The 11,493-nt window shown below is 37.3% G+C and overlaps 1 protein-coding gene across 2 annotated transcripts; it reads left to right on the forward strand.

Moving 5' to 3' along the window:
• Positions 1-5,410: 5,410 nt before the first annotated feature.
• Positions 5,411-9,440, forward strand: LOC119990671 (RNA-binding protein Musashi homolog Rbp6-like). 2 transcript variants are annotated; one of them, XM_038836826.1, is made up of 8 exons: positions 5,411-5,577; positions 6,935-7,011; positions 7,256-7,376; positions 7,482-7,609; positions 7,697-7,932; positions 8,370-8,457; positions 8,640-8,780; positions 8,943-9,440. In XM_038836826.1, exons 2-5 carry the CDS (start codon positions 6,952-6,954, stop codon positions 7,802-7,804), a joined length of 417 nt encoding a protein of 138 aa, XP_038692754.1. In that variant the 5' UTR covers positions 5,411-5,577; positions 6,935-6,951; the 3' UTR covers positions 7,805-7,932; positions 8,370-8,457; positions 8,640-8,780; positions 8,943-9,440. The 2 variants fall into 2 exon arrangements, with proteins under 2 accessions (XP_038692754.1, XP_038692676.1); XM_038836748.1 differs by having other exon boundaries at positions 5,411-5,965; positions 8,943-9,435.
• Positions 9,441-11,493: the final 2,053 nt, after the last annotated feature.

Consider the following 11,493-nt stretch of genomic DNA (forward strand, 5'->3'; position numbering starts at 1 on the left):
AACTGATGCAGTAACAGATATTGAAACAGAGGGATCCACACGTTCACCCTCAAAACAAAACAAGAGAAGAATTTCTCTCTGAAAAATCAGAGTATTTCATAAAAGATAATCAGCCAAAAAAAAGTGAGAAGTTTGCGGCTGCAGAGAGCCCTAATACAATTAACCCTAGAGCAACAAAGAAAAAGACACACATAGCCTTAACTAAATAGTAATATGGTAAATTAACCCTTTAGACAATAAACTGACTCAAACCACACAGCAAAACAGTGAGTGACAATTCAGATTCTCCTCTTAAGCTTTTTCTTCCCTTGAGCAACCAGTTGATCGTCAAATTTCTAGTCAAATGATCTACATCAGTCTCTCCCTCTTCAAAAGAACTCGTCCTCGATTCATCTTCAGGGTACAGTGCCTGTTGGGTCTAAATTAACCTTACTAGCAAGTGTACTAGTCGGCGACTACAGCACAATGATGAGCAAGGGTCGAATCCACAGGGATGGTGTTATATCTAATCCAAATGTATATTTGTATGTACGTATGGACAATGCAAACAAAAGTAAAGTTCAACTCAAGATTGTTTGGTTGGGTAATTAAACTAAGACAAGCAAATAGCAAAGTGTTTTTGGTATTTTCTTAGAATAAAGATGCAACTAATGCAAGTGAGATGAATGAGATGAACACCAAGGCTTTGGAATCCCCCTTGGGAAATGACTTGCAATGACACAAATTCACACACATATTTGCTAATTCGGGCATAACGAATCCGTACCTAAGTCGGTTTTAGCGCACTTAAGCCAAATCTCCCTAAAATCGATTACTAGCCATCTTATTGGTCTAGGTCGGATATTCCTAAATACATTCTAGCCATCTTATTGGTCTAAACATGCATAGGAATTCATGGAGTTCTATGGAGATTAGAATTCATACAAATTGTCACCTAATTAAAGGGAGACACATTCCTAATCAAATGTTTCAAGAAGCATAATCTACTTGACATATTATTGTCTAAGCAAATTCTCCAAACAATTTCATCCAAAAACCTAAAGTGTTGGCCAAACACTACAAGCATGAAGAAATTGCAATCAAACATAGAAACACAAGATTTATACCCAAATCAACTCATATATATGTAAATCAAGTCATAAACAAAGTCATCAAACCCAAGGCTTCAACCTAGCCTTGGCAAAAGAAGTTTAGTTACACATAATGAGAGAAAAACACAAGAGGAGAGATGAGAAAATCATGAATAAACCCAATTAGTTGAGTAAATCCAAGTTGAGCTGAAGAATCTCTCCTCCTAGCTCCAAGAGTCGCCTTCCCCCTCTGGTTTCGCTCTCCAGAAAATCAGTTTTAGGTCCAAAAGTCCCCGCAGCTCGGACAAATCGCGACTTAAAACACCCCAGAAAATTGCTTTTTGCGCCTAGGCGCGTTGTTTTCACGCCTAGGCGCACCACGCCTAGGCACACGCCTAGGCGCACGCCTAGGCGCAATCCTAGGCGTGCACAACTTCAAATTCAAGTCCAACTCTCTGGCTGGGCGTGCAGGAGTGATCCTGGGCGTGCACAATTTGTGCGCCTAGGCGCTCCACGCCTAGGCGCGTTACCCCTAGGCACATGATTCAAATGACCATAACTTCTCCATATGACCTCCGATTTGCATGATTTTAGATTCTACGGAAAGCTTGAGATGTCTAGTTTCCAATGCCTTTTGTTGCGCTCGATTCCAATAACGTGACAGAAAGTTATGACTATTTGAACACACGAAGGTCGGTGGACATTTTCTTCAATTCAGCCCTTTTTCCGTCGCTTTTCATCCAAACCGCAATCAACCTATCAAAATACAAATCAACACATAAATACACTCATTATTTATCAAAAGAAAGCTTAAGAGGGGGATATTTCTACCAAAAACAATAGGTATTATCATACCTATCAGTGCCCCATCAGCAACATATTCGTGCAGATCCGCCACATTAAAAGTTGAAGAAATTCCCATGGAGGCAGGTAAGTCTACTACATAAGCATTATCATTAATTTTCTTTAGGATCTTGTAAGGTCCATACTTGCGTGGCTGTAACTTACTATATCGACCAGCAGGGAATCGTTCCTTCCGCAAAAATATCATCACATCATCTCCTACATTAAAAAGTTTAACTCTCCTACGTTTATCAGCAGCAGCTTTGTACCTGGAATTAGTTTTGGCTAGCTTCTCTTGAACTTCAGCCTTTATATTCACAGCATCAGCAGCTAAGTGTGTAGCAGCAACACTAAGTATGACGCGGAATCCCACATCGGGTAAGAATAGGTTCAAACCACAGTATATAGTAAGGAGCAATCCTTACTCTAGTAGCCAAGGTTTTCATGGGGATTTGCCCTCTGGGCCTTGGTTACAGCCGGCCCATACTCGCATGGGTGTCAGTTGGGCTTTGGCGGTTGTTGTTTGGGCTGAGCTGGTTTGCCAGTTCCCTCTGGTGTGGGCCTGCTCAGACTTTGTGGATTGCCACCCTTCGCTTGGGCTCGTGGCGTGCGTGTGTCGTGCTGCATTGATATTGTATGCATGCGCATGTATATATTATATATCAGATATATATCATTGTAAATTGAGAGAGAAATACATCTACAGATGTAAAAGATATTTTTCAAGATATAAAGAGAGATGGTGTAGCTATAAAAAAAAACATACTATATATATATATATATATAGAGAGAGAGAGAGAGAAACAACGTCCGGAGAAGGAGAAAGGATGTCATTTTCCGGTCCTTATGTTAATTAGTTTTTTTATTCGACTTGTATACATTTTCTTGTACTTATAATATTTTCCTGCAAACAAACACCCTATGAAAAAAGTTTTCCAAGAAGCGATTCTTTGCCCAACAAACGGAGCATAAGTCAACCTCACTCGGCGGCTGTTTGGTACAATTTATTGTGAGAAAAGTTGTACACTCTAGAAATGTTTATTTATGAACTCCAAAACGTTTTTAAAAAATAAACTTCAATTACAAAATAAACTTCAAAATTGAAGCTTATTTCATATTTTTTTCTTCCATCTTTGTTTTTATTGATATAATATTATAAAAAATTTAAATATTTATTTCAATTTTTTTATATAAAAATATCTTATAATTTATAAGTTTGGACTTATAATTAAATTTAATAATAAAAATAAATGAAATTTACCAAAAAATTATAAAATAGTAAACTACAATGAGTGATTTAATTATACAGTTATTATATTTTTGTGTAATTTTTTATTTTTCTTTTAAACTAAACGTAAAAGAACTTTTCAGAACTTATAAACTAGTTTATTTCATAACTTATAATCAAGTTTATTTTTCATAGTTTATAAACTAATTTATTTTGACAGAAAATAAATTATATCAAACGGAGCTTTCGTGTCACTATTATGACCTTTCAACCTCTAGTTATGTATTATAATTTTTTGTGTCAAGTTACACTCGACAATTCAGTAATAAAAAAACTCTTTTCTTTTTTTCCTTCGGTAATTGTGATTTGTTATTGATAATGAATATAAATAAATAGCCTTCAAATCTATACATGGGATGCCACATAATATTACATTTAAAAATCTCCTTGAAAGTGAATGCCGTAGTTTTTTTCCCCCCCACTAGTCTTAGTCTTCTCGGCTGGAATCATGCGGATGAGATCCGGTCACCTTGCCACGGCCTTAGCATGTTCGTCCATTATCATGCACGTTCGTCGTGCCCCAAACCACCCACATGCCAAACGAGTAAATTATCGACGATCCAATGGGTTTTGGGCGAATAATGTTTGAGACCCCAAAATGTATTGATTCCCTTTAAGGTTGAATGGAAAATTATATAGGTTAGCCATACGATCTGCAATGATGTATGGTTTCGAGTATTGGGTTATCAAGAGAGAACATATTAAAAAAATGCATGTAGTAAAAATGTGAATGTCTCTTTGGATATATGACCACACTAGGAAAGAAAAGATAAAAAAAAAATGATATTATTATATTTAAGGTAGGAGTAACACTTATTGAAGATAAGTTACGAGAAAATCGTTTAAGATGTTATGAATATGTTCAACGTAGAGATAACGGTGTGGTGGTGAGGAGGAACGAGAGAATTTGTATATGAGAGAGTAGGCGGTGATGAATGTATGATTCATGAATGAAATGAATGGGGAAAACGAATCTAATGATAACGGGATAACTACCACCTGCCATGCAAGGGATAGTAAATGCATGCACTAAAAGCTTTAATCAATGATAGAACAGTATGATTTCTTGGTTTTCTTTTCTTTTTCTTTTTTTTTTTTAAATTTCAATAGCGACGTTAATCTGATCATAAAATTTGTCAAGTAACGAATTCATATCAATGATTGGGTAAATAAATGAAGGTGTTGATTAAAACCTACAGCATTCAAATATTGATAACGACATGGTGAGTTCCACAATGGAGTTGGGTGAATTATTGAATGGAAAATGACATATTAATATCATTTTTAAAATTATTGAATATTTAGGTTCATTCTAAAAAATTGTATCCCACATAAGTCTATTTTTATTTTTTATAATATTTAAATTATTTAAATTTTATATGATTCATTTTTTGTCTTTTTTTAAAAGATGATTAGATCTAATATGATTTCTCTCTTGCTATTTTCTTTATATGCTACATCTCTCTCTTATCTCACTACATTTCTCTCTCTACTGCATCTCTCTCTTATCACAGCAACTTTCTCTCATCACAACAACTTTTTCTCTCCTACCATCTCTCTCTCTCTCTCTCTCCTTACTACATCTCTCTCTTTGCTACATCTTTCTCTCTCTCATCTCTTTTTATGACTGTCGTTTTGGTCCAAATATGAATGGGCATAATGCGTCTCTATAAGGGGAGTCTAATGGTGATGGTGGTGTTGCGAATTGTCTTCGAAATCGACTGGATCTGAAGTTTTTTTCCCAAATAGTAACACTGACCGACCAATGTTACTGGTCAATGCTATTGTTTTAAAACGACCATATCCGATGGCCGTTTTGGGCCGTACTTGGTTGGACATTGTGTACTTCAATGAGGGGAGTCCAACGGTTACGGTGGTATGGAGAACCGTCGTCGAAATCCATTGGATCTGAAGTTTTTTTCCCCGGTAAGTGTCAGGTCGGTCCGGGTTTGGAGGCCCGGTGTACACCCCTACTAAATGGAGGCTCATTGTCCAATGTCCACACTCCATTTAGTTATAGCCCATGGAGCAATATTGTTGGGCCCTGGTAACAACGGCCTGTTTCCGGCTACGTTAGTTATAGCCCATCTTGCAAAATCGTTTGGGCCCTGGTATCACCGGCCTGTTATCCTTCCACTTTAAAAAAATAAAAAACATTATAGGCAGTTTTGGAAAAGTGACGTGGAGTCTCTCCTAATGAGCTGATCGTTTTACGTTCCCCTATAAACCAGCAGAGCCCATCTTACAGGCGGAGGGGACGCAATACCAGTTGGTTCAGAGCGGGAGGGAGCGAGCGAAAGAGAGAACCTATAACGGTGAGAGAGAGAGAGAGGGAGATCGAAAAGTTAGGGTTTTGAAAATCCCAGTGATTCAGAGGTCAGTGAGCGTGTAAATCTCCCAAATTTTGTTTTATCTTTCTAATAATCTCTAATTTTATCTGAGTAGCAAAAAAAATTGAATATAATTGCTTAGAATTCAGTGGAGGAAAATGGTGGGTTTGACTTGGTATTCGATGAAGATAATGGCGACGACGATGATGATGTTTGTGTGTGAGAAAGAGGTGTGCTTGTTGTGTGCCGAGAGCAAAGAGGAGTGTGAGAGAGATTTAAGAGAGAGTGTTGTGGTGAGTTCGCGAGAGCCGAGAGAGCTAGCGTCAAGGGCTGAGAGCAATGTTTTTCTTTTGAGTGTTGGGCTTTCACTCTGCGTCTTTCGGTGCCTTCTGTAGCTTGAAATATCAGAATTCCCTATGGAGCGAAAGCTGGTGGTTAGTTTGTGACTCTCTGGATTTTTTTTTTTCGTTTTTGATAGATTTTTTCAAGTGCTCTGGCTTTGATATACTTTAGTCGCATTTATAGGTTGTGGGTATTCCATGGGATGTTGATTATGATGGCTTGAGGAAATACATGGGCAAATTCAGGGACTTGGAGGATTGCATTGCAATGAAGATGAGATTTTTTATATTTCCTTGTACATTTTTTTGTGGGCTTCATAGTTAATGGCTCGAAGCACATGTGGAATTCACAGAACTATTTATCCTCCTTCCCTCCACACCAACACATACGAGCAGGCACAAGCACACGCAAAAAATAATTACTTTCTTTGTGTTTTTGTGAAGAAAAAAAATTGTGACTTTCTCTCAAAAGTTTCTGTTGAACGTTGTGTCCAGTAGGAGTTGAGAATGAAGGACCTGAAACGAGTTTCATAAATTTTGCAAGTGAGGCGAAAGTGTTAGCCCTATGTTTCCTTTCAAATTAACATTAAATAGATTAATTTTCTTTCCCCTATTGAATGTTTTTTTCCCATGCTGTCCTGAGGAAGACGTAGAACTCGAGTAAAGCAGTGCATAAGCTTAGTGGTGTTGATGACGTTATTATTTATTACTTACTAGTGGCTTGGAGAATTTAGGTATGAGATTTAACTGTTTGGAAATTGGAGCGAATCAGCAAACATCGGATTTTAACTTTTTTTAATAAAGAAATATCATGATCTTTTTATCGTCTGCCTTGATTTTGCTTGTGTAAGCATGCCTTGTTTTCAAATTTTGGTCAAACCTGGTTTCATACAAGCTAATGGCACTGTAGTTGGGTTTTCTTTGTCATTCTGGTTGCAAAAATTTCTCCCAGTATTGCGATACTGGATTCTGGACAGTGTGGCTGCTAACTTCTTCGGCTGTTATTAATTTTCTATACGAAAAGGGAGGTCAGAGGCATTGAACATTTGTCCTTTTTTTCAGAATCCGTCAATAATTTGATGTCTGACACTCACGAATTGGGAGGCTCAACTGTTGTCGTTGAGCGGGCAACACCTAAGGCAAGTTATCACTTCATAACTTTTTTTTTCTTTGATTGGTCTAAATTATTACTTACTCGATGAAAGTCCTTTCTCCCCGGGGGTTAGTTAACCCGGGGTTACAATTGCATCAAGTTATTTAGGCTAAAATATCATCTGAGTCATTTTATCTTTTGTTTTTATTCAATTATATGTTTAACATTTTTAAGTTTGTGGATGCTGAACTTGATTTCATCTATACATTACGTAATATTATTTTTTTTAGGAAGATGACTTCCGGCCTGTAAGCAGAATGTCACAGGGAGGATATGGGGCAGACAACGCTTATTTATCTGCAGCAACTAGGTATGCAGCACTTGATGCTCCTACCTTATATGATCATCCAGGTTTGTTTTTGGAAGTAAGTTTTATCACCGATCTTTTACTTGTGCACTAACCGGAGCGCTATTAAACAGCCAATCATTCTCATTTTTTCTTCTTCTGTTGGATAGGAGAATCTTCTCGAGGAATGAGTAGTAAAAAGATCTTTGTTGGCAGACTTCCTCCTGAGGCAACCACTGAAGACCTTCACCAGTATTTTGGTAGATTTGGCCGTATAATAGATGTTTATGTATCCAAGGTGGGACAGCAGTTGTGTGTAGTGTATAAATTAATCAATCTGATGCGTGTTATGAACATCTGAAATTCTGAATGCTTTTCTCTGTAGGATCCTAGGAAAGCTGGTCACAGAGGTTTTGGATTTGTAACATTTGCAGAAGAAGTCGTAGCAGATCGTGTGTCTCAAAGATCTCTGATGCGTGTTATGAACATCTGAAATTCTGAATGCTTCTCTCTGTAGGATCCCTGAAAGCTGGTCACAGAGGTTTTGGATTTGTAACATTTGCAGAAGAAGTCGTAGCAGATCGTGTGTCTCGAAGATCTCATGAGATTTTAGGACAGCCGGTAAAATGAAGGATTTTCTTCCTTTTGCTTTTTCTGTAGCAAAGTTAAATGTTTGTTGATCATGACCAATTGTTTTTCTAGTAAAAAGAACAGAATATACATTTCAGATAATTAGTAATAGACCATCTTTTTTAAAAAAATAATAGTAATAAACGTTGTACTGATGCTATTGATTTAGAACTTAAATGAGTTAAGCTTAACTAGTTACTGACTTTGTTAAATGGAGTGTGGACTAATTTCAATTAGATGAGATAAGAATTTAGATGAAGGATAAAATTTGTTAGCTTAGTTCAATGTCAGGATAGTTTGTTTACTTATAGAAATGCCTGGTTCAATTTTTGTCTGCAGAATCATGAAAAAGAAAGTTTTCTTTATGGAAGTTTTTAGTTAGAAGCAATTGGTTCAATATTACTATTGTTTCATTGTGATCTATGCAGCACAATGTTCAAACTTCAAACTACAGAAACGGATTTTTGTGATAGAGGATGAGGTTATGTACCTTGGCCGTTACCCCTGTCATTGCCGGTACCCTTCTTGACCCGCTTCATGACACTCTTACAGTATCATTGTCCGCTGATTTTTCTCTTCTTTTCTTCCCCTTGTCAATTATGACATGTGAATGCTGTATGATGGATTCCAGTGGAAGAAAACAATTGATGAAATTGGAATGCCTCCCCAAAAATGACGTTCATGGATTTTTCATGCAGGTTGCACTCGATTCTGCCACACCTGTTGGAGACACTGGTCCCAGTGAAAATTTCATGATGAATGTTCCTGAATCTTGTGGGGGTTATGGTGGTCCCATGCGTACCTTTGGCAGGATGTATGGAAGCATGGAATTTGATGATGTGAGTGTAGTTATAAATATCAGTTGAATTTCTTGGTGTTTTAGACGAGGAAGAGAAAATGTATTGATGTAAAGCATTTCCATGGTTGTGTACTCTGAATGTGAAATATCAATGCAATCTTTCCATCTGTATGCTAAGTAATGAATCGTTTTTTTTTTGCAGTGTGGGGGTAATGGAATGCCTAGTGGAAGGCCTTCTAGGGGAGACTTGAGATTCAGGCCATACTGAGATAACAAAGGCTAGTCTTTCAAAACTTCCATTGCCTCTGAAGTTTAACTGGGAAGGAAATGTGTTCTCCATTCCATTCTCTTCCCTTCTCTTCCATCCCTCTCCCTTCTCTTCCATTCCCCCAAACCCCTCAATCCAAACACACTCTAAATGATTATTTGGGCGGTGTTTCGAGTTAAGGAGATAGAACATCACCATATTCTTCTCTTTTGTGGAAGATTATTTATGAGAGTTCAGAAGCATCTGTACAGAAGTCATTTGGAGAAGCAACATTTACCTTGTCTATAGAAATACAGGATCATAGTGGACAAAGTTTTGTCCTTGCTTGAAGTTATTATGGCAACTTCCATTCATTTCAGAAGAATACCTACCTGAACACATGATTGTCCATGAAAGTCTTAAAGATCATCATCCCATCCAATTACAGTTGCATTCATGTCAGTCATCCAATCCCCCCTATCACAAAAGGCAGAAATACCTAGTCTTTGTCTTGCCATTACTGAGAGATTGTTTTCCTATCCGGAAAGACATGCAAACACAGTAAGAGCAATAAATATGAAACGATACCATTGACAATGGATAATGTACCTAACAATTTAGTTACAGTAATCTATAGTGTCCTGTCCTGGCCCTTATAATTGTAAAAAGTGTGGTCATTATCACAGTTTCTTGACAATCTCCCAACTTGAATTCAATACTATCCAGCATGAGAAACCCACATCAAGTGGCACTGTCTCCTTTTGTTTGACAAAAGCAGCACAAGCTAGGCCATCTTTACTCTCAACTAGACAAGGTACAAACCTATATATATACATCAATCTCTATCTCTATTATCAAGTAGTCTTTGATCCACACAATTGAAAGCTTTTAGAATGTGAATTGTCAGCTTGTATGACTATTGATTAGAAAACGACGAGGACCCAATAGAGGCTGTTGTTGTGTTAGGTTAGGTTAGGTTAGGTTGGTCCAGACTCCAGACTCCATAGTCTGAGAGAGAAAACACTCCTCAGATTGCCTCGAAAAAAGTAGACAAGACCAGTAGAGAAGTAGCCAGCAGGCTTAGGCCCATACCTTTACTAGTTTAATCTGATTGGGCCCATTTAGCTTTTAACATTTTCTAGTTTTCCAACGGTAAATGTCAACAGTTTTGTGATACTTTGTTTGCATGTGCTGGTGACAGAGAGTCGGTGGGAATGACATGTGAAGGAAAGAAGTAACGGTCAAAAATATCCGGTAGCGGCAGAAACCGTTGGAGAATTAATTGCATGTACTTTGCCTACTTGGGATGCGCTCTTCAAATGATTGTGTTTTCTACCAGATTATTAATATTATTCATTATATGAAATCAAACAAATTAGAAGAAATCCAACCCTTGCACATGGGTATATAGTGCATGAGACGAAAATATTTTCTGAAATAAATACCCAATATCTTAATGTTAAGACCCATCAATACGTCGATCGTATTTGGCCCTACGATTTATGGGTTTCCATTGCATTGCATTGAATCTATGATTAGGATGTTAATGTGAATAGAAAGTGTGCGTAAACCCAATACCAACATGAACCAATTTTAACCATCACGCGCGCACCCCATGAAATTGATTCATGCTGGATCGTCATCATTTACCAAATGGGATGAGTACATATATGCACTAATACCCAGTAAAAAGAGGTAAGGAAAGGTGAATGAAATCATGATAATTAATCTAATTCACTGAATCCAGACTCCTCCCTATGTTAAACGCTAAACGTACCCCCCAAAAAAATCAGGTATCAATGTGGGCCTTGCATTTAGATTGCATCCCCCAAATGTGACAAACCAAACCCAAGTACCATTGGACCCCCCCACCCAAACTTCCAAAACTACCCTTGATGTTTTTAACCTAATATATATATGTATGTATGCTTCCTCCCCCACAAATTTTTTACCTCTTTTTTTAATATTCTTCCATATGAAGTGTTTAATATTTTGGGAGTAAAAATGTTAGGGATCCCAGTAATTCATCTTATCCCTTGATTGATGTAAATGTAAAGGTACACAAATTTGATGATTGAACAAAAAAGTATCATGTCAGTCATCGGGATTTAGTGGGATCCCTAAATCACTTCTGTTTTGAGAGCCTCTACATCTATGTTCATAATCATTAATTATCGCACGTGCCACGTGAAATTGAGTGTTAAAAATGAAACAAAATTTTTGGAGACTGGCATTGCTCTTAAGAAAAATACCACTTTCACACCCGATAATCACTCGCACGCCTATTTTATTTGTTGTGTCTCTTAAAAGAACGACTGCCACACTGAAGAATCAGGTGTGAACGGAACCACCGCTGTCACTGACCACCCCTTAATTTCTTCAAAGTTCTATCTATATATCCCTACTCCTATAACTAAGAAATACAAGTAGAAATATTTCCTTCTCTCTCACCTTTGCACTTTTCTTCTAAAAAGTAGTGAAATTGGATTCTTAATTCTGCTGGATT

The sequence above is a fragment of the Tripterygium wilfordii genome, chromosome 1 (genome assembly GCF_013401445.1).
Source record: "Tripterygium wilfordii isolate XIE 37 chromosome 1, ASM1340144v1, whole genome shotgun sequence".
Taxonomy (NCBI): Eukaryota; Viridiplantae; Streptophyta; class Magnoliopsida; order Celastrales; family Celastraceae; genus Tripterygium; species Tripterygium wilfordii.

What these genes read in the sequence shown, in the direction of transcription:
- LOC119990671 (XM_038836826.1), top strand. Translation starts at nt 6,952, where the DNA reads ATGTCTGACACTCACGAATTGGGAGGCTCAACTGTTGTCGTTGAGCGG. An exon ending in TTGAGCGGGCAACACCTAAG is followed by an intron (nt 7,012 to 7,255) that starts GCAAGTTATCAC and finishes TATTTTTTTTAG; the next exon opens with GAAGATGACTTCCGGCCTGT. An exon ending in TAGATGTTTATGTATCCAAG is followed by an intron (nt 7,610 to 7,696) that starts GTGGGACAGCAG and finishes TTTTCTCTGTAG; the next exon opens with GATCCTAGGAAAGCTGGTCA.